General features: G+C 39.5%; 2 protein-coding genes across 2 annotated transcripts in view; one reads left to right on the top strand and one right to left on the bottom strand.

The window, feature by feature from the left end:
* The window catches only part of LOC309523298 (NF-kappa-B-repressing factor-like), a 63,547-nt gene that overhangs the window by 31,835 nt on the left and 5,200 nt on the right, over window positions 1-26,512 (top strand). The window contains exon 3 of the mRNA XM_082207086.1: window positions 7,794-12,477. Within this exon, the coding sequence (XP_082063212.1) occupies window positions 7,794-9,766 (1,973 nt within the window). The 3' untranslated portion in view covers window positions 9,767-12,477. The remainder of the gene's footprint in view (window positions 1-7,793; window positions 12,478-26,512) is intronic.
* The window catches only part of LOC309523321 (ubiquitin-conjugating enzyme E2 A), a 33,871-nt gene continuing 26,876 nt past the window's right edge, over window positions 19,518-26,512 (bottom strand). The window contains exon 6 of the mRNA XM_082207125.1: window positions 19,518-20,815. The gene's annotated coding sequence lies outside the window, so the exon portion shown is untranslated. The remainder of the gene's footprint in view (window positions 20,816-26,512) is intronic.

Raw genomic sequence — 26,512 nt, 5'->3', positions numbered from 1 at the left:
TCCATAGGATCTGAGTATTCATTTAATTGAGATTAACTAAGGGTCTCCATCGCTGGGAATCTAAGTCTACTCTCCCTTTCTTAGTTGTTTTCCTTTTCCTGCCCTCTCATTGTGTTAACTTACTTGGAATCAAATGTACAGGAGGGGACTTCCGCTTTTACCACAGCTGCAACAGTGTGAGCTCTGACTGTAGTAAGCAGGTCGGAGCATACACCGGTACTGTGAGGGGCAACGTTTGGCTAAACGACCCCTGAAAAGGCTTGGAAGGAAGCTCAAGTCAAAGGAACTTCGGCAGTGTCTCTTTGGAGTCCCGGCACCCCTCGCTGAAGAAAAAACGGCTGAGGTGGGGGGGGAATCCAGGCACAGAGAAGAACGTCAAACAGACCGGTGAAAAGCCTCACATCACTGAAGCAGCGACAAGATGGTAAAATATCTATTTCTATATAAAAATAAACGTAAAGTGGTAGCAGCAGTAACAAAACCTAAAAGGAAATAAGACAAGGGGGAAAAGGGAACTCAGGGGGGGAAATCCCTCACGGAGTGAGTAAACCCAAAACAAGATCAAGAGTAAAAATAGCGGAGGAGAAGTAATGCTACCACAAAAGTAAAGGGAAGACAGAAGAACGGAAAAAAATATGGAGAGAGTGTAAAGAAATCACTCAGATTGCAATTAAACTATTTGAAAAGCACACTATCTGAAACGGACTTACTACAAAGTGCAAAGCGGTGCAGGCTGCCTGTTGGAGCTGGGTGGAGTAGAGCAGCTGCTTTGAAACTGAATGTCCTTGAAGGAACGATAAGGACAAAGGAATAAGGAACGCTGTGGGGGAAAGGAGGGGAATTTCACAGATAAGATAAGATGGCGTCAAAGGTCTGAAGACGCTGAGTAATCAAGAAGGAGGAAGAAGGAGGAAGTGACGAAGACAAAATAGTGAAAGAGAGGATTAAAGGAGGGCAGAAGCTGGCAAGTTGAGTAAATAAGAACCCAGTGACACCCAGTGGACAAAGTAGGAAAAGCAGTAATAAAGGAAAATTGGAGGAATAGAAGGACATCTGGTGGTTGAAAATGAGAACGCAAAATGTCTCATGCAATTAAAAAACAGACTGGAACTGGAAGTCAACAGCAACAATTAAGAAGAAACTCAGGCCTTGAAGAAATGGATTTGAGGGAGCTTATTATTAGTTTGAAATTGGACGTGGGAGGATTGAGAAAAGAGCTGGAAGAAAAAATCAATACAATTGATGGGAAATTAGAAAAATTAGAAAACACAATGAAAAAAATGAAAAAGAAAATGAGGAAATAAAGGAAAAATTAACATAAGTCTTAGAAGGAATGAAGGAGACAGATAAGAAAGTACAAGAAATTAAGAATAAGAATCAACAAATGGATGAGATGGTGAAGAAAATTAGCAAAGAACAAAGGGAACAAAGAAAAGAAATGGACAAATTGAAAAAGGAGACGGAGGAACAAAAAACAGTCCAGGAAGCTACTGGTGATGTGCTAGCAATGATACGGATGCAGATTAAAGAGAAGACCTTGAGATTCAGAAATGTTCCAGAAGAGGAGAAGGAGGATATTTTGAAGAAGATGACTGAAACTTTAGCAAAGTGGCTACATCTACAGGAAAAAGGCATAATAGAACAGACAGAGAAAATCTTCAGAGTGAACTCAAGAAGAGCAAAAATGAACAAATGGCCGGCAGACTGCATCATTGTATTCACATCGAATTGGATGAAAGATAAGATCCTCCAAGTAAAGAGTAAGAACAAATTAACCATAGATGGAAAGGAAATAATAATTTTACGAGAAGTCCCACCTAGGCTGTTAAAAAAGAGACAGCAATTCCAATTTCTAACAAAAGCACTAAGGGCCAAATCAATATCCTTCAGATGGGAATACCCAGTGGGGATTTCCTTCAACTTCAAAGGAAAAAGAAGACGATTTGAGACATTTGAGGAAGCAGATATGTTTTGGAGGAAGTATAGAGGAGAATTAGGAGGTGGGAAAAGCGAAGGAAGAAATGAGGAAGGAAGAAAGGGAGAGCTATCGGATGAGGCGGAAGAAGAAGAAAGAGCTCAGCAAAGGGTGGAAGGATAAAGAACTACGCCAGTGGTAAAGAATCAGACCAATAACTATTACAAAACCCTTCTCCTTTACCACTGCAGATAATTTAAACTCTTTCCACTATATAATTTTTTAACTAATATAGAATGAAATTTAAATTGTTATCTTGGAACGTAAATAGTTTAAATAATAGGAGGAAGAGGCAGAAGTGGGACCTTGTTTGTTTACAAGAAACCCACATCAATACTAAGCATAAAAGTCTATTGGTTAAACCAAAGTTAGGGGAAGAATTCATCAAATCTGATGTAAGAAAAAAGAGGGGGGGTTGGAATGTATGTTAAAAGCAAATATGAACCAGAATTGTTATATGAAGATAAAGAGGGGAGGATTGTAATAGTCAAAATATCACTAGAGGGGGAACCAATTGTGGTAGCGGGAATCTATGGATCAAATAAAAGAAAATCAGAATTCTATGTTAAAGTAAGATCATTATTAATGGAATATATAGATATGAGAATTATTGTGTTAGGGGATTTAAATGGAGTAATGGAACCAGAATTGGGTAGATCACAGAAGAAGAGAGGGAGAAATGAAGGGAAGTTGCCAAAAAGCTTTATGGAAATGGTAAAGATTTTTGATTTAGTGGATATATGGAGATATAACTATCCTGTCGAAAAGGAGTTCACATATTTCTCAGAACCAAAAAATTTGTATAGTCGAATCGACAGTATATGGATTACTAAGGATATGACAATTGAAGCAGAGAATGCCAAAATATTACCAAAAACACTTACAGATCACAATCCAGTATCATTAACTCTTAAAGGAAAAGAGGAGAAAGGGGAAAAAGGTGGAGAATGAATGTTTTCTTATTAAAAAATGAAAAAGTAATACAAGGAGCCAGAAAGTTGATGAAGGAATATTTTGAAAACAATTGGAGGAAAGGGACAGATGTTAAAACAGTGTGGGATGCTGGGAAGGCAGTTGTTAGGGGATATTTCATACAACAAAACTCAATAGCATATAAGAATAAAGAAAAAAAGAAAAGGGAGCTTTTAGAAGAAATTAAAAGGAAGGAAAAATTGGCCTATGCAAGCAAAAATAAAGAGAGATTAAATCAAGAAATTAAATTACTGAGAGTAGAATATAATAATATTATAGAACAGGAGGTAGAACAACAAATCAAATTTTGGAAATATAAAAATTTTGAATGGGCAAATAAACCAGGCAAGATCCTTGTCTGGCAATTAAAGAAACAAAGAAATGAAAAATTAATAAATAAAATAAAAGTAGAAGAGAGGACAGTAAGGGATATGACAGAAATTAAAAAAGAAATTGAAAAATATTACAAAAAATTATATCAAAAAGATGAAGTGCCAATAGAAGAAAGAGGAATATATAAAGAAAAATAAATTAATAGAGGTAGCAGAAGAAGACCACAAATTATTAAATGAACCAATATCAACCGTAGAAATTAAGGAATCAATTCAAAAATTAAAAATAGGGAAATCCCCAGGTCCAGTTGGCATACCAGCAGAATACTACAAAGAAATGTTAAATGAATTAAATCGACCCACTAAAAGAAGTAATAGAGGAAGCAGTAGAGAAGGGGAATATTCCAGACTCTGACTCAAGCGTATATAACGCTCCTGCCAAAACAAGGTACGGATTTGGAATCTGTCTCAAATTATAGACCCATTTCATTGTTAAATTCGGATTATAAAATTTACGCAGGATTATTGGCTAACAGGTTGAAAAAAATTATAGGAAAAATAGTACATAAAAATCAGGCTGGATTTGTGGAAGGTAGACAGATAAAGGATAATATTAGAAATATAATAGACATAATGGAATATCTACAAGTAAGAAGAGATAAACAAGCAGCCCTGATTTCAATCCATGCGGAGAAGGCTTTCGATAAAATCTCATGGGAATTTATGAAAAAACTATTAAAAGAATTGTGTCTAGGTGAAAAATTCCAAAAAGGTATAAATGCAATATATGACCAACAGAAAGCAAAAATTATAATTAATGGAGAGTTTGGAGAAGAAATCAACATCTTTAAAGGTACAAGACAAGGATGCCCCCTATCCCCAATGTTGTTTAATAGAACCTCTAATACTATTATAAAGAAAATAAGGCAGGGCAACCAAATAAGAGGAATAGCAGTTGGTGAAAAAAGATACAAGAGCCTTTGCAGATGATGTTATGATCACAACAGAAAATCCCCTACAATGTACACCTAGAATATTGGAATGCATAAACGAATATGGCAGATTAGCAGGATTCAAATTAAACTATGGGAAAACCAAAATACTAGTGAAAAATATGGAAGAAAAAGATAAAGTGATATTACAAGAAATTACAGGATTGGAAATTAAAAAGAAAATAAGGTATCTTGGAATAAATTTAACAAACACTATAGATTTAAGTAATGAGAACTATGGGAAAACATGGAATGAAATAAAAAATGACTTGCAAGTATGGGGGAAATTAAATCTTTCCTTACTAGGGAAAATATCGTTAATAAAGATGAACATATTACCAAGGATGATGTTTTTATTTCAAAGTATCCCAATACTAGGAGGAGATAAATGTTTTAATAACTGGAAAAGAGATTTGGCTAAATTCGTATGGTCAGGGAAAAAGCCAAGAATAAAACACAAAATAATGATAGATAAGAAGGAGAGAGGAGGATTTGGTCTCCCAGACATGTAGTTATATCATGATGCGGTGGGTCTGACCTGGCTAAAAGAATGGATCAAATTAGATGACTCGGATGTATTGGATTTAGAGGGAGTAGAGACGAGATTTGGATGCAATGCCTATCTAATAGATGAAAAAGTCAAAGTACATAAAGGCTTCCTAGGGCATATAGTCAGAAAGTCTATATATAAAATATGGGAGAAACATAAAAGACTCCTAGAACCGAAAACTCCCTGGTGGGCATCGCCAGCAGAAATTGTCGCAGTGAAAAAAATAAATATGAAAGAAAATTGGGTTACCTATAAAACTGTATTAAAGGAAGAAAACGGAGAATTGGAATTAAAGGATTATACAGAAATTAAAGCTCATATTAGTGATTGGTTCCAATATATTCAAATTAAGTATAGATTAGCGAAAGACAAAAAGTTAGGATTTGAAAAAGAAATATCAAAATTCGATAAATATTTAATACAAGAAAAATAAAAATATATATCTAAATTGTATAATCTGATCTTAGAGTGGGAAACAAAGGATGAATTGGTTAAAGCATCAATGATTAAATGGGCGCAAGATATTGGGAAAAATATTATGTTTGAACAATGGGAAACATTGTGGAAAGAAGATATGAAATTCACTATATGTTATATACTGAAAGAAAATTACCTCAAAATACAACATAGATGGTATTTAACACCTGAAAGAATAACAAAAATGAATAAAAATTGTAGCGATGTCTGCTGGCGATGCAACACTGGAAAAGGTACTATGATATTGGGAATAGTACCAGGAAGCCTAAAGGAAGAAGACAAGACCTTATATTTATACGCAACAGTACCCGCAAGGCTATTGATTGCGAAAAACTGGAAAAGTGGTATTGTACCGACAAAAATAGAGTGGCTTGCCAAATTATTGGAGTACTACAATATATCCAAAACAGTGGGAGAAATTGGAAGGATCTCAAAAGAGAAGATAGATAGGGACTGGAAGGTGTTTAAAAGATACTTGCAAAACCATATCGAAAAATCAGAACTCCTATTAGAACAAACAAGTTCTGTTAGAAATACTGAATAAGATGGATAACAATGTGTAATAGAAAAAGAAGTATGAAATTAGGCTAAAGGTGTGTGAAAGAAAGTAATAGAAGTGGAAAGAAATTGCAATTGAGTAGATTGGAAGTCTAACACAAAGGTGGGGTGAGGGGTAAGGGATGGTGGTGGGAAAAGGAATTATTGGTGGGATTGAGTGTAAGTATGTTTTAACACTTTTAAGGATTGTATGAAATGTATGTTTGTATGCTTGTAGATCTGTAATATATGTGTATTAATGATGAAATATTTTAACAATAAAAAAAATTTAAAAAAAGAAATCAAATGTACAGAAAATAAATCTGAAAACGTTTTACTACATTCAGAACTCAATATAGGCAGCAATTGTTTGCTGCTGTCCTAAGCCCACTTAATTTGGAGTAAGTCCTATTCACATTAATGGATCTTACTTCTGAGTAAGTGTTATGGGCAGGCAGCAAGCAGCCCTGAGCAAACAGAATGGCTGCCTGGCTGCCTAGCCAGTGTGTAACCAAGCATTACACTGCAGTCAAACCCATTTAAAGTGCTGGTTTTGACTTATAAAGTCTTAAAAGGCTCAGGACGCCAATATCTCAAGGACTGCCTCTCCCTATATGAACCTACCCGGACCCTTCAATCTGAGGCTTTTCTTCGTGTGCCTTCTCCACAATGGGTGGGAACATACATATACATTACAGCATATATAAAAACATACTAAAACATCAAACATTAAAAACTTCCAAATACAGGGCTGCCTTCAGAGGTCTTCTAAAAGTTAATGTAGTTCTTTATTTATTTGACATCTGAAGAGGAGGGTTCCACAGGGATGGTGCCACTATCGAGAAGGCCCTCTGCCTGGTTCCCTGTTCCCTGTTACTTTGCTTCTTGCAGTGAGGGAACCAGCAGAAGACCCTTTGAGGAGGACCTCAGTGTCCAGGCTGAACAATGGGGGTGGAGGCACTCCTTCAGGTATACTGGGCCAAGGCTGTTTACTGTAAATGAGTTTAGTATCTCATTTACACTTCTGCAAATTTTTGTTCAATTTTATGAACAAGTTTTCTATCTGCAGTCATGCTTGTAATGGATGTGACATGATTTGCACTTAGGTGTTTAGTTGATGCTTTATTAAAAATCTCAGGTAAGTACAGGTAAGTGTAATTTTTTTCATACAGCAGGATTGATAAAATTTTCAATGTGAACTGTTTGCAAAGGAAATGATTTCTAATAATTAAAAAAATGCTTGTGTTTTCTATAACGGATGTGGCACTGTTACGTAGCGGATATGACAAACAATATACCAGTTTGCAGCTTTTATTATTACTCAAGCAATCAATATTCATTGTAAAACAAGAGATAAGTTATCATTAAACAAAAACTGAGTAAAAGTTGCATTAAACACTGACAAAAATATGAACCATAAAATATTGTCTGATGTAAGCTAACGAGTGAGGAAATTTATTATTTCAAAATCATTTATCTTAAACATATTACATTTATTTTAAACTTAGTGTGAATGGAAGCAGTTCTGGTGGCCTTGGATCATCATTTGATGAACTACCATCTTCAGAAGGGTCACTGTACATATGTTCATTAGTCCTAGATGTCTCGTTAAGTGTGATGCTAACTTGTGGCACTTCAGCATTTGCTGTTTTGCTAACCAATATATGATTTTCATCGTAGGGTTGAAAGTGGTGGGATGTTTGGATGCCAGTCACGTTGGTGACATTATTCCACCTCTCATCAATAAATGGTGTGTCTGACTTCACTTTCTTTTGAGTAACAAACAAGATGTGCTTCTGTCAACTTTAAATTGTAGAAGTATTATTAAGGGGGAAACGAACATTGGGGGGGGGGAACAAAGTTACAAGTCCTCATGCCTGCAGAGAAAAGCTATATTTCACCAATGTTTTTAATTTTTTTCTATTAAAAATTATCTTTTAACTTCTTGCATTGCATAGGTGTTGAACCTCTGAGAAAGCAGCCTCCGAAATTCTGGGTCAGGCCTCGTTTTGAACCCATACACTTTGTAGCTAGCAACACTCAAGATGGAGGAATGGAGCTACCTTCAGAGAACCAAGTGCAGGTGGCCAGTGAGAACATCACAACCCAGCAAATACAAAACTATGCCGATCGGGTTTTCAGCAGCTTCAACATGCTGGATGGGGGCACTCATTGTTCCAGTTCAATGAGTTTAGGTTATGGAAGTAGCCAGGCTAGCCAGACACAAGCCAAAGTAGTTTCTAAAAGCAAAGACTCTTCTGGTAGTGGTGTTGCAGCGGTTTCGGTGGGGGCTTCTCTTCTCCAGGCCACCTCTGAAATGTTTCCCAAGTCAGTTCTAACAGCCAAGCAGTGTTTCATTAACAAACTTGTAATGGCAGTCCACAAGAGTCTTGCTAGCTTTGATGTTAGCAGTGGGACAGACAAAATTAACTACACTTACCTCTTGACACGGTCCATACAGGCTTGCAAGACAAACCCTGAGTATACTTATTCTCCCTTGAAAGATCTTTCCCCTGGGGATTTCCCCAAAAACAAGAAGCTCCTAAAAGATGGCTTTGCTTGTGAGGTGAGGTGCCAGAATGTGTATTTGACCACAGGGTATGCCGGCAGCAAAAACGGATCTAGGGACCGAGCAACGGAACTAGCAGTGATGCTGCTGCAAAAGCCCGTGGAGGTTAAAGTTGCCCAGCGGAAGTTCAAGAACACCACCCAAGAGGATTTAGTGCTGTGTGAGAGTGGCACATCTCCCCTTGAATTCCCGCCAGCTCTCAAGCAGCTAGATGACTTTATTGCTGCCATGAAAGAATGCACACCTGGGCAGCCAACCACCAACACACAGCAGGGTCCCAGTTCATCCAAACATTGGACTAACTTTGTTCTCACAGAAAACGCCAGTGATGCCATTGGGATTCTGAACAATTCAGCTTCCTTTAACAAAATGACCATTGAATACAAATATGTCCTGATGCCAAACCGCTTGTGGCACTGCAGTGTCTATCTACAGGACCACTTTTTAGCTGAAGGGTATGGCACAAAGAAAACCAGCAAGCATGCTGCGGCAGACGAGGCACTGAAAATTCTCCAGAAGACCCAGTCCAATGCTGGGGTCACCAAAGCAGTCCATGTTCAGAAAGTTGGTGAGGCTGCCCGAGATTCTGCCAAGAAGAAGGATCTGAAGGACCTTGTTGTATATGAGAACTCCATGAACCCTGTGTGCACGCTGAATGACACAGCTCAGTTCAACAAGATGACTGTGGAGTACGTCTTTGAAAGGATGACAGGGATGCGGTGGAAGTGCAAGGTATTGCTGGAAAATGAATTAATAGCTGAATCAATTGGAGTCAAGAAGACTGTCAAGCATGTTGCAGCTGAAGAGGCTGTCAAAATCCTGAAGAAAACCCAGCCAACAGTTGTCAACAACCTGAAAAAAGGCACTATTGAAGATGTAATCTCAAGGAATGAGATCTGTGGGCGATCAGCAGAAGAAGCGTTGAAGCAGCAGATCAAGGAAGATAACATTGGGAATCAGATTTTAAGGAAAATGGGCTGGACGGGTGGCGGCTTGGGCAAAAGTGGAGAAGGGATCCGGGAGCCAATTGCTGTGAAGGAACAGTTCAAAAGGGAAGGGCTTGGGCTGGACATTGAAAGGGAGTTGAAAATCACAAAGAAAGATATTGAACAGATCATCCAGAATTATGCCTTCTCAGACAGTAAAATTGATCTGACTTTCTCGACAGAATTGACCAATGATGAACGCAAACAGATACATCAGATAGCCCAAAAATATGGTCTTAAGAGCAAATCCCATGGCCAGGGTCGTGATAGATACCTGGTGGTTAGCCGAAAGAGGCGCAAAGAAGAATTGCTAGACCAGCTAAAGCAAGATGGCCAAGTCGGACATTATGAACTCATTATGCCACAGGAGAAATAAGCCCTGAGGGCCATCCGTTTCTTCTGAGGATGTCCAAACTGAGGCTGAATTCTCGATTAAACACAGCAAAGGCTGCATATTATGTGAAAAATGATTATAAACTATTTTACTTGCTCATTTAGTTTTTAAGCTTTATTTTAAACACTTTAACTTTTAAAATCATCGTTCTTTCCAAATATATGTAGTGCAATCTGGATAACTTTAGTACAGTTTACCTGTTTTATGCAATTTATTGGAAATGGCTTGTGGTAATGGCAGAAAATCAAGTCAGAAGAAAAGTTCATACACCATTTAAAAACAAAAGCATGAGGACTTCCAGTTGATCGCTACTCATGAACAGATGCATCTCCTCCACTCTCCCGCACTGGGGGAGAACACGTTTGGTAGCGGAGCTAAGAAGGGGGGAACCAAGGCTACGGGAACCCCAAAGTCTTGGGAGGGGATCCCGAGATGAAATGGAATTGCTGTGGTGCAGAGAAGAGGACCCTTGAACGGCAGGGAAAGGGAGAACTTCTCGGGCACTAGATCCAGTGATCCTCTGCTGCCGAGAAGCCCAAGTACACGGGTATGTAAGAGGCTTTACTTCCGGCAGACTGAAGCACACCTAACTGATTAGCCTACACAATCAATGAATTTGCCACCTAGTGATTAATAAATGAATTTATGCAGTACAATGTGCTTAGAAGAAATTAAGGCTTTCCGGAATTTTTTTTTTATTTGACAATGAGCTACAACGGAATGATTTGAGATGAAGGACGTCTACTCCATTAAAAAAACCCAAATTATTTGTGCCTTATACTGATGCTATGAACACTTTATGAATTTATATAAATATTAGCGGTGCGACAGAGATGCAGAGAGGAACAAACTGAGACAAAAAGAGATAAAGAAAGAGACATTCCCAACAAGGGGAAAAAAGAGACCAGCAAGAAGCAGAGAGACTCCACAGAACATATATAATTTCGTTTCATTTTTATATATCCTCGGTAGCTGACTAGGAAAAAAAGGGGACAAAGAAACTAAGAGGAGGTAGTAAGGTCAGGATTCCATCCACCAGGCAACAAAAAATAAGAAGCTGTTTGCAGCCTGTGGTGGTTGCACAAAGATACACTGACGGCTGAGTGGTGGAGCGGCTTATAAAGCCGGAATTTGCCAAACATCTATCCACCCTCTCAAGAGTTACTGTGCAAGGCAAGTCCCTATTCCCAGTTTCCTCTTGTTGGTGTGAAGTTTAGGCTGGACTGATTGTGTATTTGCTGACTCATGCAGTCCGACATCTTTTTTGCATCGCAAAACGGAAATGAACTGGATCAAAAGACACTGAAAGCTTAAATTGAAAACGTAGACAAGTGAGTGATTTTCCAAGGGCGACATCTATCGAACAAAAATCTGCACCTCACCGACATCTAAGACTGAGCTTATTGGAAGAGTGACACCCAGTGGCTGCTCAAGAGTACTACACTGTGCTTTTTCAAACTGAACGTGCTCCTCTGCTGTCTCTCTATTACCCCTTACATACTCCTCACTCTCAACCACATTCCCCACTTGCCTCCATTACCTCTTTCTCAGCTTATTCTATTTATTATAATCCCCCCTTTCCCCTCCTTCTCTTCTTTCTTTCTTTCTTTCTTTCTTTTTCTTCTTCCTTCTATTCGTGTGTGTGTGTGTGTGTGTGTGTGTGTGTGTGTGTGTGAGAGAGAGAGAGAGGGTGTGTGTTCCCTAATGAGTGCGTGTTATTCTATATATTTGAATGAAAGTCATCTTATGGAGTTACTAAAATGTATTTAATCGAAGCCTAGAATTGATACTAATGTTTAAATTAAGACAGAATCAGTGATTGTAAGATTGGTATTAATTTGAATTATTAGAGAGGGTTGATGGTGGTTTTTTTTTTGAAAAATGGTGGAAATCAATTGAAACCCAGGGTGTAATCAATTTTTAAGGTTAATTAGTCAATTGGGGTAATCTATTTTGAATCATTAGGGAAAATTAATAGTAATGAATAAAAAGCCTTCACATCCTGGCCCTTCAGTAGTTTCAGCATCTCAAATTAGGAGACGTTCTGCCAATGATCTGGACTTGATGCTAGATATTAGTATTAATTTTAGGCTTAAGATATTCAAGATTTAAAAAACAATGGTGTTTTTTTCAATTTTTTTAATTTTCCAAATTTTTGACAAATACAACATAACACAAAAGGGCAAAACATATAGAAAACAAACAAACATAGAAAATGTCTTCCAGTCCAAATCTAACCTAATATCCATTGTTAGGTGACTTCCTCAGAGCCTTCCTGACTGATTTTCATTAAGACTCATTTTAGCAATTTTCCAATATACATTTTCTAATATAATTAACTAGTTCAGATTACTAACTTCCTTACTTTTCATCATGTTCTCAAACCATGTTGTTGTTTAGTCGTTTAGTCGTGTCCGACTCTTCTTGACCCCATGGACCAGAGCACGCCAGGTACTTCTGTCTTCCACTGCCTCCTGCAGTTTGGTCAGACTCATGTTTGTAGCTTCGAAGACACTATCCAACCATCTCGACCTCTGTCGTCCCCTTCTCCTTGTGCCCTCAATCTTTCCCAACATCAGGGTCTTTTCCAGGGAGTCTTCTCTTCTCATGAGGTGGCCAAAGTATTGGAGCCTCAGCTTCACGATCTGTCCTTCCAGTGAGCACTCAGGGCTAAATTCCTTCAGAATGGAGAGGTTTGATCTTCTTGCAGTCCATGGGACTCTCAAGAGTCTCCTCCAGCACCATAATTCAAAAGCATCAATTCTTCGGTGATCAGCCTACTTTATGGTCCAGCTCTCACTTCCATACACTCAAACCATAATATTATACAATTCCATATCTCTTAATCCTAAACCAATTTAATACTTGCAAATATGTCTACTTATAAAATATTATATTTAGCTAAATAATCCTTAAATTTCTTCCAATCTTCTTGATATTTCTCCTCCCTCTGATCGCGGATTCTTCCAGTAAGGTCTGCCAGCTCCAGAAAGTCCAACATTTTCATCTGCCAATCTTCCACCGTAGTTATTTCTTGTGATTTCCAGTTTTTGGCTACTAAAATTCTCGCTGCAGTTGTGGCATAGAAAAACAATCTAACATCTTTTTTTGGCAATTCCATTCCTATTATCCCAAGTAGAAAGGCTTCTGGGTTTCTTAATTAAATGTATATTTCAACATTTTTTTCAATTCATTATATATCTTTCCCCAGAAGTTTTTCACCTTTGGGCACGTCCACCACATATGGTAAAAGGTACCTTCTTTTTCTTTACATTTCCAACATAGATTATCACTCATTTGATAAATCTTTGCTAATTTTCCTGGGGTTAAGTACCATCTATACATCATAATATTTTCCTTGAACACGGTACATGCAGTGAACTTGACCCCTTTCTTCCACAACTTTTCCTAATCTTCCATCATTATATTATGGCCAAGAACCCTTGCCCAATCTATCATCACAGATTTCACTTGTTCATCCTTTGTATGCCACTCCAACAATAAATTATACATTTTAGACAGATTTTTAACATTAGTATCTAACAACTGCGTTTCCAGTTTGTTTTTTTCCTTTGCAAAACAATTTTTCTTGTCCAACTTAAATAGTTCATTGATCTGGTAATATTGAAGCCAAGATTTAAAAAACAATGTAAATGAGAATGCAAAAATGACAGAAGAAACCTTGTCTCGATGGGGGGTCAAAATTGATGAAAATCACAAAACTATCAACCCAGGTGAAAAATTTGATTCAAAAAACCTCTGAATTAACCAAAACAGTGCAGGACCTTAAGGGAAAAACACAAAATTTAGATGAAGCTCACACACACAAAAAAAATACAGAATGAAAACTGAGATAAAAAGGGAATGTGATAAAATAAAGAACCAGCAGACTTGAGGGCAATCCAGGAAACAACTTTGGATTCCATAACAATGCTGCAGATGCAGAGGAGAGAGAATACACTGAGATTTAGAGGCTTACCGGAGAATGCAGAGGAAATAATTGAACAAAAATTTCCTAAAGAACTAGCAGCATGGTTAGAACTGGAGGAATCAGAAGTAATACCAAAAATAGAAAAAGCCTTTAGCGTCAAGTGTAGCCAAAGCGAACAACTGGCCGGCAGATTATTTAGTTTCCTTTAATTCTATGGACTTTAGAAATAAAGTTCTTCAAACTAGTAACAAGATGAAACTAAATATTGAAGGAAACAACATTATTCACAAAATTATCCCAAATTGATTGATAAAAAGAGACAATTATAAACCTCTAGCTGAGGCCTTGAAAGCAAAGGCAGTGGACTATAGATGGTAGTACCCCGAAGGCATCTCCTTTTTCTTCAAAGGTAAACGAAGAAAGTGCCTGTCAGCACTAGAAGAGAGAGCTTGGAGGAAAGCGACAACTCGGGGGGGGGGGGGTTGCGTTGATATTTTCTTTTTAAATTGCTGTATTATTGGTTGGAAATAAAGTATGGATCTTAAAATTATTACTTGGAACGTGAATGTCCTAAATGAAAAATCAAACAAAAATAAGGTAGAACATATTTTGGTAAAGCAAACATATGATTTTATTTGCCTCCAAGAGACTCATGTTGCAAAAAAACATAAAAGAGTATTAATCAATAAAAGATATTTTATCAAATAAGGAAGAGAGGGGTGGTGATCTATGTAAGACCGCAGTTGGAACCTAAACTGCTTTATAACGATGAAGAAGGTAGAATAGTGATTGTTGAGGTAAAGATCAAAACTGAAAAAATAACTGTTATTGGAATATATGCACCAAACGAAAGGAAAGCGGAATTTGATCACTCTCTGGAAGAAAAAGCAGTAGAATACCTTGGGGACAAAATCATTTTACTAGGTGACTTCAATGGAGTAGTCAATCTGGGCATGGACAGAACAGCAAAGGAAAAAAACCATTGAGACAAGATAAACTCTGAGCCTCCTCCTTTCATTTAATAGACCTCCTGAATTTGAATGATACCTGGAGGTTTAAACATCCAATAGAGAAAGAGTTTGATTTCTGGGAATCCGAGTAATGAGTAGATAGAAGAATAAACGCAATCTGGGCTTCTAAAGAATTATTGTGTAATATTATAAAAGTTGAAATCCAGCCAAGAACAATCTCAGATCACAACCCAGTATGGGCTAAGTTTAAAGAAGAGGAGGAAAGAACTAAAAGGTAGTAACTTAATGAGAGCATGCTGAACAATGAAAAGATAGTACAGAAGGCCAAGCAAACTTTAGAAGAATATTTTAAATTTAATTTAAATCAAGGAACGGATATAAAAACAGTTAGGGATGTGAGTAAAGCGGTCTTAAGAGGTTTTGTTATCCAACAAAGTGCTTAAAGGTAAAGGTAGCCCTGACCATTAGGTCCAGTCGTATTAGCAGTTTGAAAGCATGTCAAAGTGCAAGTAGATAAATTACCTCCAGCGGGAAGGTAAACGGCATTTCTGTGCGCTGCTCTGGTTCGCCAGAAGCGGCTTAGTCATGCTGGCCACATGACCCGGAAGCTGTACGCCGGCTTCCTCGGCCAATAAAGCAAGATGAGCGCCGAAACCCCAGAGTCGGTCACGACTGGACCTAATGGTCAGGGGTCCCTTTACCTTTTTATTGCAGAATTAAAAGGACAAGTAAATGAAGTGAGGACCAAGACACAGTCTTTGGATGACTCAGTTTTAAAAGTTCAGAAAGAAATCAAGGAGACAAGGATAGGGACAAAACCAAACAAGAAGTAGCAGAGTTGACAAAACTTCATGAAAAGACCTTGGACACACTTGCTATGCTTGAAATGAAGCAAAAGGAATTGAATTTGAGATTCAGAGGCATGCCAGAACAGGAGGGGGAAGATAGTAAAAGCAGATTAATAATTGAAATTGCAAAATGGTAAAAAACGAAAATGTGGCATTTACAATTGATAAAATATTTAGAATTAAAATGAAATCGACTAAAGGGGGGGGAATCTCAGGAGACTGTCTATTTTTTTTTTCCAATTCTAGAGAAATGGAAGATTTAATTCTAAGGACAAATCAAGAGAAAAAACTCTGCATAGATGAAAAGATTATCATAATTTATAAAGAAGTCCCCCAAAGATTTAGGAATAAACACCAAGCTTACAAGGACTTGGTTGATGTTCTAAGGAAGAACAAAATTATGCATAAGTGGGAGTTCCCGGAGGGGATCTCCTTTTATAAAGACAAGAAATTCAAAATGAAAAACCCACAGGACATTGCAAAATTTTGGAGGAAGTATGCAAAGGAGCTTGGGGAAAAGCAGAACGAAACACTGGCACTGGGAGAGGAAGAAGAAAAAGATTTGGATGAAGAAAAAGAAGAATCATAAAAATTAAAAATTATTATTTTAAATTTAAGCAACATCACAATGGGGCTGAAAATTTTAACATGGAATGTGAATGGACTAAATAAAGTGAAAAGAAATAAAACTGAACAAGGAAACATAGAAGAATTCTGACAAATAAGAGATTGGGTAAAGAATTTATTTCATCAGATGTTAATAAAAGTAGAGGTGTAGTTTTGTATATAAGGGAGAATTATGATCCGCAGCAAATCTTCAAGAATGAGGACGGGAGGATAATTGCAGTACAGGTCACATTGCAAGATGAGAAGTTGATTGTAGTAGGAATCTATGCACCTAATGAAGGGAAATCATAATTTTATAAATCATTAGAGGAGAATTTATTTGAACATATGGACCAAAAAATTATATTGATGGGTGATTTTAACGGGGTGGTCTCAATGGAAATGGACAGGACGGAAATGAAAAGGGATACAAATCAAGGGAGATTACCCAACTCATTCTTTATGTTAGCAGAAAATTATGATTTGATTGATATATGGAGGTTAAAGCACCCATTAGAAAAGCAATTCACTCACTTTACAGAACCAAATTAAAGTTCAGGAAGAATTAATTATATGTGGACTTCCAAGGACTTGACACCAAGAGTTATGAAAGTTGAAGTTCTTCCAAGAACTCTCTCAGCTCATAATTCAATAATTTGGGAGTTGAAAGCTATTGAGGAAACTTCCTTCAGGTGCAGAATGAATGACGGCTTCCTAGATGATCAGGAGGTTACAAAGAAGGCCCTGAAAGCACTTGCAGATTACTTTGAGATAAATTTAAGTAACGGCACGGACTTGAATACTGTGTAAAGCGGCTATGAGAAGCTTCCTAATACGAACAAAATGTTTTTAAAAGGTATATAAGAGAGAAGAAAGGAGATTTTAAAACAAATTATGGAAAGTGGAAAGTAGTTAGCAAAAAAGAACTGGGAATAAAGTTAAGCAGAATATAAAAATGTTGCAAGCCCAATTTTCAATAATGATAAATCAAGAAGTTGAATGGAAGATAAAATTTCTAAAACAAAGGAATTTTGAATTTGCCAATAAACCTGGTAAACTACTAGCGTGGCAATTAAAAAAAGAGCAAAGCAAAATACAATAACTAAATTGAGGAGAAATTAATAGAAAATCAGAGAGATCAGGAAGAATTTCCAAAAAAATATAAAAATTTATATAAAGCAGAGAAATTTAGTAAAGAGAAAATAGAGTACCTTGGGAGAAATGGACTGCAGAAGATTCTGAAAGAAAAGAAAGAACAGTTGAATTGCTTGGTAACCAATGCAGAAGTACAGATGGCTATAAAGCAACTGAAAATTGGAAAAGCTCTGGGACCTGACAGATTTACAGCAAAATATTATAAAGCTTTAACAGAACTGACAACCCCTTTAAAGGAAGTAATGAATAATATATTGATAAATGGTAAAGTTCCTGAATCCTGGAAGGAGGCATATATCATACTGATTCCAAAACAAGACACAGATCATTGAGAAGTCAAAAATTACAGACCAATATCCTTATTAAACAATGATTACATACTTTTTACTAGTAACCTTGCCGGCAGATGAAGGACAATGTAAGAAATATAATAGATATTCTGGAATATCTTGAGGCCAGGAATGATGAACAAGCTGGGTTAGTATTTATCGATGCAGAAAAAAGCATTTGATAATATTTCTTGGATATTTATTATAAAAAATTTGGAATCGATGAATATGGGCGACTCCTTCCTTAAAGGCATACAAGCTATTTACACTGAGCAAAGAGCAAGACTAATAGTGAATAATGTCTTGACAGATAATATTTACACAACCAATGGAACTAGGCAGGGGTGTCCGTTGTCACCTTTATTGTTTACTACAGTCCTAGAGATCCTAACAAAGAGGATAAAAATGTGTGGAAAAATAACAGGTATAAGAGTTGGAACTAAGGAATACAAACTTAAAGCCTTTGCAGATGACTTGGTACTGACAGTAGAGGAACCACTAGAAGTTTTAGAAATGATTGATGAATTTGGACAGTTAGCAGGCTTCAAATTGAATAAAGCCAAAACGAAAATGATAGTTAAGAATTTGGATAAAGACTGTAGAACTGCAAAGTAAGACAGGAATAACAATTGTAAAGAAGGTGAAGTATTTAGGAATTTGGATGTCAGCAGAAGCTGTTAATTTATATAAGGATAATTACATACCAACATGGAATGAGATGAAGAGAGACTTAGAGGTGTGGGCAAGGATGAAACTGTCCCTTTGGGGCAGAATATCCGCAATCAAGATGAATGTTGTACCCAAGATGCTATTTTTGTTTCAAACAATCCCAGTGACCAGCGGACTGAGACAATTTAAAGATTGACAGAAAGTGCTTTCAAAGTTTATCTGGCAAGGGAAAAAGCCTAGAATTAAATATAAATTACTTACAGATCTTAAGGAGAGAGGTGGATTTTCACTGCCAGATTTAAAAATATATTATGAAGCAGCATGCCTTTGCTGGTTACGGGATTGGATTTTGTTAAAAAATACAGATCTTCTAGATTTAGAAGGTCACAACAATAGATTTGGTTGGCACACATATTTGTGGTATGATAAAGTCAAAGTTGATAGAGGTTTTTTAAACCACGTAATAAGAAAGTCTTATCTATGAGGTATGGAACAGATATAAGAGTTTGCTGGAAAGAAAAACACCATGGTGGCTTTCACCATTAGAAGCGATAGCACTTAAGTAAATATGAAAGGAGACTGGGCAACATACAGAGATCTATTGATGGAAGTAGATAATAAATCAAAGCTAAGACCTTATGAGGAGGTTAAAGATCTGATGATAGACTGGTTGCAACACCACCAGGTAAATAAAGTATTCAGTGAGGACAAGATAGGTAATGGCTTTGAAAAGATGAGATCAAAGCTAGAGACAGAATTGCTGGATGATAAGAAGAAATTATCAAAAATGTATAAATTACTATTAGAATGGCACACCAAAGATGATGAAGTTAAAGTGGTTATGATTAAATGGGCAAAATATTTTGGCTATAATATTCATCTAGAAGACTGGGAAAATTTATGGAAAGAGGGACTTAGCTTTACAGCATGTACAGTGGTGCCCCGCAAGACAAATGCCTCGCAAGACGAAAAACTCGCTAGACGAAAGAGTTTTCCGTTTTTTGAGTTCCGCAAGACGAATTTCCCTACGGGCTTGCTTCGCAAGACGAAACGTCTTGCGAGTTCTTGCGAGTTTGTTTCCTTTTTCTTAAAGCCGCTAAGCCGTTAATAGCCGCTAAGCCGTTAATAAACGTGCTTCGCAAGACGAAAAAACCGCAAGACGAAGAGACTCACGGAATGGATTAATTTCGTCTTGCGAGGCACCACTGTACTGCATTGAAAGAAAATGTGATGAAAATGATGTATAGATGGTATATAACACCAACTAAGTTATCTAAAATGCAAAAATGTAAAAATAAGGAATGCTGGAAATGCAAAGTCAAGGAAGGCAACTTTTTCCACATGTGGTGGACTTGTAATAAAGTCAAAATCTTTTGGGATATGATATATAATGAACTGAAGAAAATGTTAAAGGTTACATTTGTAAGGAAACCAGAAGCATTTTTATTAGGAATAATAGGTGAGGAAATACCCAAGAAAGACCAAAAACTGTTTAGGTATGCAACTGTTGCAGCAAGCGTTTTAATAGCGCAGAGATGGAAACAACAGGACTTACCAACGATCCAGGACTGGTAGACAAAGATGTTGGAATATGCTGAGTTGGCGAAATTGACTGGGAAAATCTGAAACCAGTGGGACAAAACGTTTCACAAAGACTGCAGTAAGTTCGTAGAGCATTTGAAAGATAATTGTGAACATCTAACAACACTGATAGGACTATAGTTTATAGAAAGCACCGATTTACAATAAACATTTTGTGATTATCAGAATTGAATAGAGAGTAAAGAGGGGAAATATGAAAAGCAATTGTGCTGCCAAATGCGGCAGTTCCTTCAAAGAATATCAGGACAAAAGGAATGAGGAGGTGGAAGGGGAACCAACACAGTTTTATTAACAAACAAACAAACATACAAAGCATAACATAAAACATACCCGACAGGGGCCACCCAATTTCCTCTTCAGCTGCCCGGAGCCCCCAGGTAGAGCAGCAGGAGAAAGACCCCAACTGTCGGTCTCCCAGCATCAGGTCCTTTGATCTGGGCAGAAGCTCACCCCCCCCCACCACCACGTATGGCTTTTATAGTCTGCCTTGATGTAATCAAGTGCACCTGGCATTACTCATGATTAATACAGAGCGGCTGAGAGTCTCCTACTACTTGCAGCCGGCATCCAGCCAGCACTTGCAACACAGAAGAACCCAATAAACTCCTGACAGGTGTGTGAAACACAAGAATCCAACTGGGGTTTTAAAGGGAAAGGGACATGCCACCTAACCCCTAAAAATACAGTTGTCTTCCGCATTTCCACTACATTCCACCCCGTGGCATGTTCCATTTCCTTTACATCCTTGGTTTCATTTGGGTGACAGTGTTCCACTTCTTCTGGACATCGTTCTTATCCCTTGCCCAGTTCTGTTCATGCGCTTGTCCTGGGTGCCTGGGAGCCATTGTCTTTGGGAGAAGATCGGTTGTTCATCATTAAAGGCAGGCTTGTGCATGTTCTTGTGGGATACTTAAGAGATCCTAAATGAAAGAAACAAAATTAATACCAACTAATAAACATTTAAGGTAACTCTGAAAATGAGTTTTATCATTCTCTTTGCTTCAGTTTAGCATAATCCAAAAAAATTGGAGCACTGGCTTGGGATAGCAGCACCCAATAGGTGGCCCTCGGGCCCCTACCAATTATTTCCCCTGGTTGGTCGGACCGGTTGGGATACACCACCCATACTTTTTGTCCTGCCATGAAATCTGAATCTGTTGATTCAGACTCTTTGCTACCTTTGTTTGTAGGCTGGTTTGGACCGGCTACTCCCTGGATAGTTGGTATCCTTATTTTTCACAGATAAGTTGAGCTATTCGCTGTCCTGTGGGGAGAATCACATCTTGCACACCAATATTATGCAGTAGTACTTTTATTTCATCTTGGTAACCAGTATCCACCACCCCTCCTAGTATCTGGATGCCCTTGAGGGCCAGCTCCAACCGCGGTGCAATTCGCCCATACGTACCAGGAGGCACTGCAATCCCTATGCCTAAGGATACTGTTACCTGCCCTCCAGCTGGTACCACTACTTCCTCAGGCGTGATGAGATCTGCTCCTGCACTATCAGGCATTGCCCGGAGGGGTAGCTTACCGTATGGCTGAACCTTCCATACCTTGAGGTGGGTTACTGGTAAGAATACTCCTTGTGAGCTCATTCGCTGCAAAGTCCAGCACACAGAGGACGACTGTTCAAATTCAGCTTGCTCAAATACCTTCCCCCACGCCTTTAACGTGTGGGTAGGTGTTAGCTGCTTAATTTTTATGGGGGCGCCTCCATCGCTGGGGATTCTCTTAGGATTGATGGCTGCAGCGCACCACACTCTCTCATTTCCTTGGTATCCAGCCGACCCATCTGTGAAATGGACTTTATCCAGTTTGACCACAGAATTCTCTTGCACCTCCTCCCCTGTAGGTATCAGTGCTAGCACCTGCTCCTGCAGTGCACTGACTCCCTGAGGCCCTACCCTTGCTCTGTCGGCAATGTACCACTTTCACTTAACAATTGAGGACTGCTGAGCCCGTCCTACTCTCGGACTAACAGATTCATCCTGAACCCATGCCATGATTGGAATGGCAGGTCTTAACATTACTGGGTCTTGCCCAGTTAAGCGCTCAGTGTCTACCAAGGCCCAGTAACAGGCAAGAAGCTGTTTTTCAAATGGAGTGTATGATGCAGTGGGCAATTTCCTTGACCAGAACCATAGAGGAATCCACTTCCCTTTCTGGCCCCTTTGCCATAAACTCCAGACAGCAATTTCCTTATCTGCTGACACTTGCAATTCAAAAGGTTGCCCTTTTTCATAGGGTCCGAATGGCATGGCAGTCGCTACTGCGGCTTTGGCTTCAGCTAAGGCTTTCCCTTGCAGCTCCCCCCATTCAAATTGGGCCTTTTTCCTTGTCATATTGTAAATTGGCCCCAATATCTGTGCCAAATGGGGAATATGCTGCCTCCAAAAACCCCACCAGCCATTGAGCCTCCTCTTTGGAGCGTGGAGCCTGCAAAGTGGCAATTACATTGAGGGTTTTCTCAGGAATATGACGCATAGGTCCTGCCCAGATCACTCCTATGAACTGCACCTGTCGTGCTGGTCCCTGGATCTTTCTGGGATTAATTTCCCACCCTCGGGCTTTCATGTGGTCACTTAAAATGGCTAGGCCCTGCTGAACCTCCTCTTCTGTAGGTCCTGATAGCATAATATCATCAATGTAATGGGCCATAAACAAGCTACCACTCAGTGGATTTGTAACTGGCTGACTGACCGAACCCAAAGGGTGCTCATCAATGGTTCCTCTTCATCCTGGAGAAGAGTGACTAGTGGGGTGCCACAGGGTTCTGTCTTGGGCCCGGTCTTATTCAACATCTTTATCAACGACTTGGATGATGGACTCAAGGGCATCCTGATCAAATTTGCAGATGACACCAAACTGGGAGGGGTGGCTAACACCCCAGAGGACAGGATCACACTTCAAAACGACCTTGACAGATTAGAGAACTGGGCCAAAACAAACAAGATGAATTTTAACAGGGAGAAATGTAAAGTATTGCATTTGGGCAAAAAAATGAGAGGCACAAATACAAGATGGGTGACACCTGGCTTGAGAGCAGTACATGTGAAAAGGATCTAGGAGTCTTGGTTGACCACAAACTTGACATGAGCCAACAGTGTGACGCGGCAGCTAAAAAAGCCAATGCAATTCTGGGATGCATCAATAGGAGTATAGCATCTAGATCAAGGGAAGTAATAGTGCCACTGTATTCTGCTCTGGTCAGACCACACCTGGAGTACTGTGTCCAGTTCTGGGCACCACAATTCAAGAAGGACACTGACAAACTGGAACGTGTCCAGAGGAGGGCAACCAAAATGGTCAAAGGCCTGGAAACGATGCCTTATGAGGAACGGCTAAGGGAGCTGGGCATGTTTAGCCTGGAGAAGAGGAGGTTAAGGGGTGATATGATAGCCATGTTCAAATATATAAAAGGATGTCACATAGAGGAGGGAGAAAGGTTGTTTTCTGCTGCTCCGGAGAAGCGGACACGGAGCAATGGATCCAAACTACAAGAAAGAAGATTCCACCTAAACATTAGGAAGAACTTCCTGACAGTAAGAGCTGTTCGACAGTGGAATTTGCTGCCAAGGAGTGTGGTGGAGTCTCCTTATTTGGAGGTCTTTAAGCAGAGGCTTGACAACCATATGTCAGGAGTGCTCTGATGGTGTTTCCTGCTTGGCAGGGGGTTGGACTCGATGGCCCTTGTGGTCTCTTCCAACTCTATGATTCTATGATTCTAAGGTAGAGTTCAGTATAACTTCCTTTAAGTCTCTAGCCACCACCCCATGGCATAGCGTGGGACTGTGTACGTACCCTTGTGGTAAAACCTGGAAGGTGTACTGCCTGCCTTCCCAGGTGAATGCAAATTGATCCTGGGACTCAGGGGCAATTGCTATTGAGAAGAATGCATTAGCCAGATCAATTACGGCATGCCAGGTGCCAGCATTTTTCTATCTTTAATAATTTTTATTAACAGGTCAATCAAATCACATTATTTCCAAATCACATTAATTCCAAATTATACAGCCAGATTTTAAAATTTTGTTGGGGGTACCCATACTTCAAGCTCCGAACGGGTCCAAGCATCTCTTATATTGCTGCTTTAATTAGACAGTTCTATCCAGTTCTGTCCAGATAGTCTCTTTATTACTTTCTTCATCTTCTTGTTGTTATCATATATTCCTTTCTTTGCAATCTCTGATAATCTTCACAAGCAGGTTGGAAACAAACATCCTCTGTGTGGGCTTTACACTTCCAAAAATCATATCACATAGGGACAGACGCCATTCCACACTTCCGTAAAGAATTTATCCTCGGTCTGTCCTTTAATTTTCCCAGGCTTGCTAAATATATCAGAGAGGGCTCTGCCAGGTTAGATCACATTCCAATCATCATTCGCATTCCGATGATCCTGGTCCTCCTCCCCCCATCTTTCTTAGACAAGCCTGTTTTAGCGAGACGCCATTTAGAGCTGCGTCATAAAAATTTTCTCCGTACTCCGATGTTTACCGATCCTCTCTTTTAATCAACAATTCACTCCACACAGTTCTTAAATTCCTGCTTGTGATTAATAACATGCAACAATCTTCTTTCTGGGGTGGAGGGTTATTAATACTCACATAAGGCAAAGAAAATAAAGTTTTTTCCTCCACCCCCCTCCGTTTCACTCCAAACATACCAATCTCTTAATGGTGGTTCATCACTTGATTTATTTGTCCCGTCCGTCGCTCCGATCACAGAGATCCATTAATCAGCAGTCTTATCTCCCGAACTTTGCTTGATGTATGTGCTTTAGCTTCTTTCCAATTATATGTTTCCAATTATATTTCCGAGCTAAAGCGAACCAGCACACGCTAATTGGAGACAGTGTCAGGAAGAGCCGACTTCACCGAGGGCTCGTGCCAAGTGTCCGGCACCCCCTTCTTTCGATTCCAGGGGTGCATTATGGCAAGGCAGTCCCCCCATCTCCTTGGGGGGTTGGGAAGACTGCATACTTCCCATAGCAGCCTCTTAATTACCTCGTGTGGGTCGGAGAGATGTTATTGTCGGCCATCTTCCAATGCGCCACCTGGTGGCCCCCTGGCTCAAAGCACCAGCATTTTTCTCTATTTGTTCCAATAAGGTCACTATGTCTGGCACAGCTACAGCCAGTGGCGGGGCATGCTTATTCAATTGCCGATAATCAACTGTCATTCTCCACGTGCCATCTGGCTTCTTCAGTGGCCGTACTGGAGAATTAAAAGGTGAGACCACTGGTCTTAGAACTCCCACTTGCAGCAATCCCTGAATGGTTTGCGATATCTCTATGCCCCCCCCCCCCGACAGTCGATATTGCTTTACATATACCACTTTGCAAGGTGGTGGTACTTTTAATGGGGTCCACTTTGCCCTTCCCAGCATTATGGCCCGAATCCCAAAAGAGAACTGACCCCATGGGGTTTGAAATTCTCTCCCTTTCAATAAATCTATTCCAATGATATATTCAGGTACATGAGAGACTAACACATTTGCCCAAAAGGGTCTAGACTTTCCCAAAGCTAGACATACGGCCACCTGAGTGGTACGCTCTTCCCCATCCCCATAAGCATTGATATAAACTGTGGCCCCCTGATGCTTATCGGGGTTGCCAGCCATGTATCAGGGTTACCTCGGCCCCAGTATCCATGAGGGCCATTACATGCTGCACATTTGTTCAAGACCAATATATGGTCAGAGGTATATGAGGGCGCTGATCTCCAGGGATAGCTGTCTTTATTATCCTTACCTGCGGAGTTTTGCCACCCCCCTAATCCATGGGCTGTGGTATCTCCCACCCCTGGGCCTCCTTCCAAGAGGGATAAAATGCCTCCTCTGGTGGGGCGGCTCCCCTTACTTGAGGATTGCTGTCTATCTCCCTGTGACCATCAGCATACCTCTGCTTCCACATCTTATATATCTTCGTTGTTGCAATACCATCAATGTCTACTTTAGGCACCCCTGCCTTGAGAAGCTCCATGAACATTTGCCCCCATGTTATCTTACTAGCCGGCTTCTTGGCTTGCCTACTCTTGACTTGTTGAAACTTCTCCCCCTCTCTTGCCGCATGTGCCTGGGGCTTGGTGACACTTTCCCTGTGGATCTCTCCTAGTTGACTTAACAACACAACTACCTCCCCCACTGCTACCCCCTGTGCCGGTCCAAGCAGTGCTAACGGGACCTCGCATGTGGGGAGGGGCACCCTTCATTACACGTGCTCTCATTCCTGCGGTAAAATGCTGAACATCCGGCCCTGCAAACCCTTGCAAGTAAAGTCCAGTCTGCATAACCATCCCTTGCAACTGCTCTACTGCTTCATCAATTGTTTGTCATGGGGGCATCTGTTCCTCCCAGTCCATTGCAGCAGGGTATCTAGTTCGGACTGCATGTGTTAAAGGGAAAGGGACATGCCACCTAACTCCTCAAAATACAATTGTTTTCCGCTTTTCCACTACAGCAATGTAAAAAGATAATTTAAGGTAATCATGGACTGGGAGGGAGGGGAGTCGTGTGTTAGTGAGAGCGGAATATAATGTGAAAAATTTGAGTATGTTCATCGTCGTTGTTTAGTCATGTCCGACTCTTCATGACCCCCTGGACCAGAGCACGCC

The sequence above is a fragment of the Podarcis vaucheri genome (genome assembly GCF_965113315.1).
Source record: "Podarcis vaucheri genome assembly, chromosome: W".
NCBI lineage: Eukaryota > Metazoa > Chordata > Lepidosauria > Squamata > Lacertidae > Podarcis > Podarcis vaucheri.
Note: the sequence above shows the minus strand (reverse complement) of the source record. Positions and strands in the feature narration are given on the sequence as shown.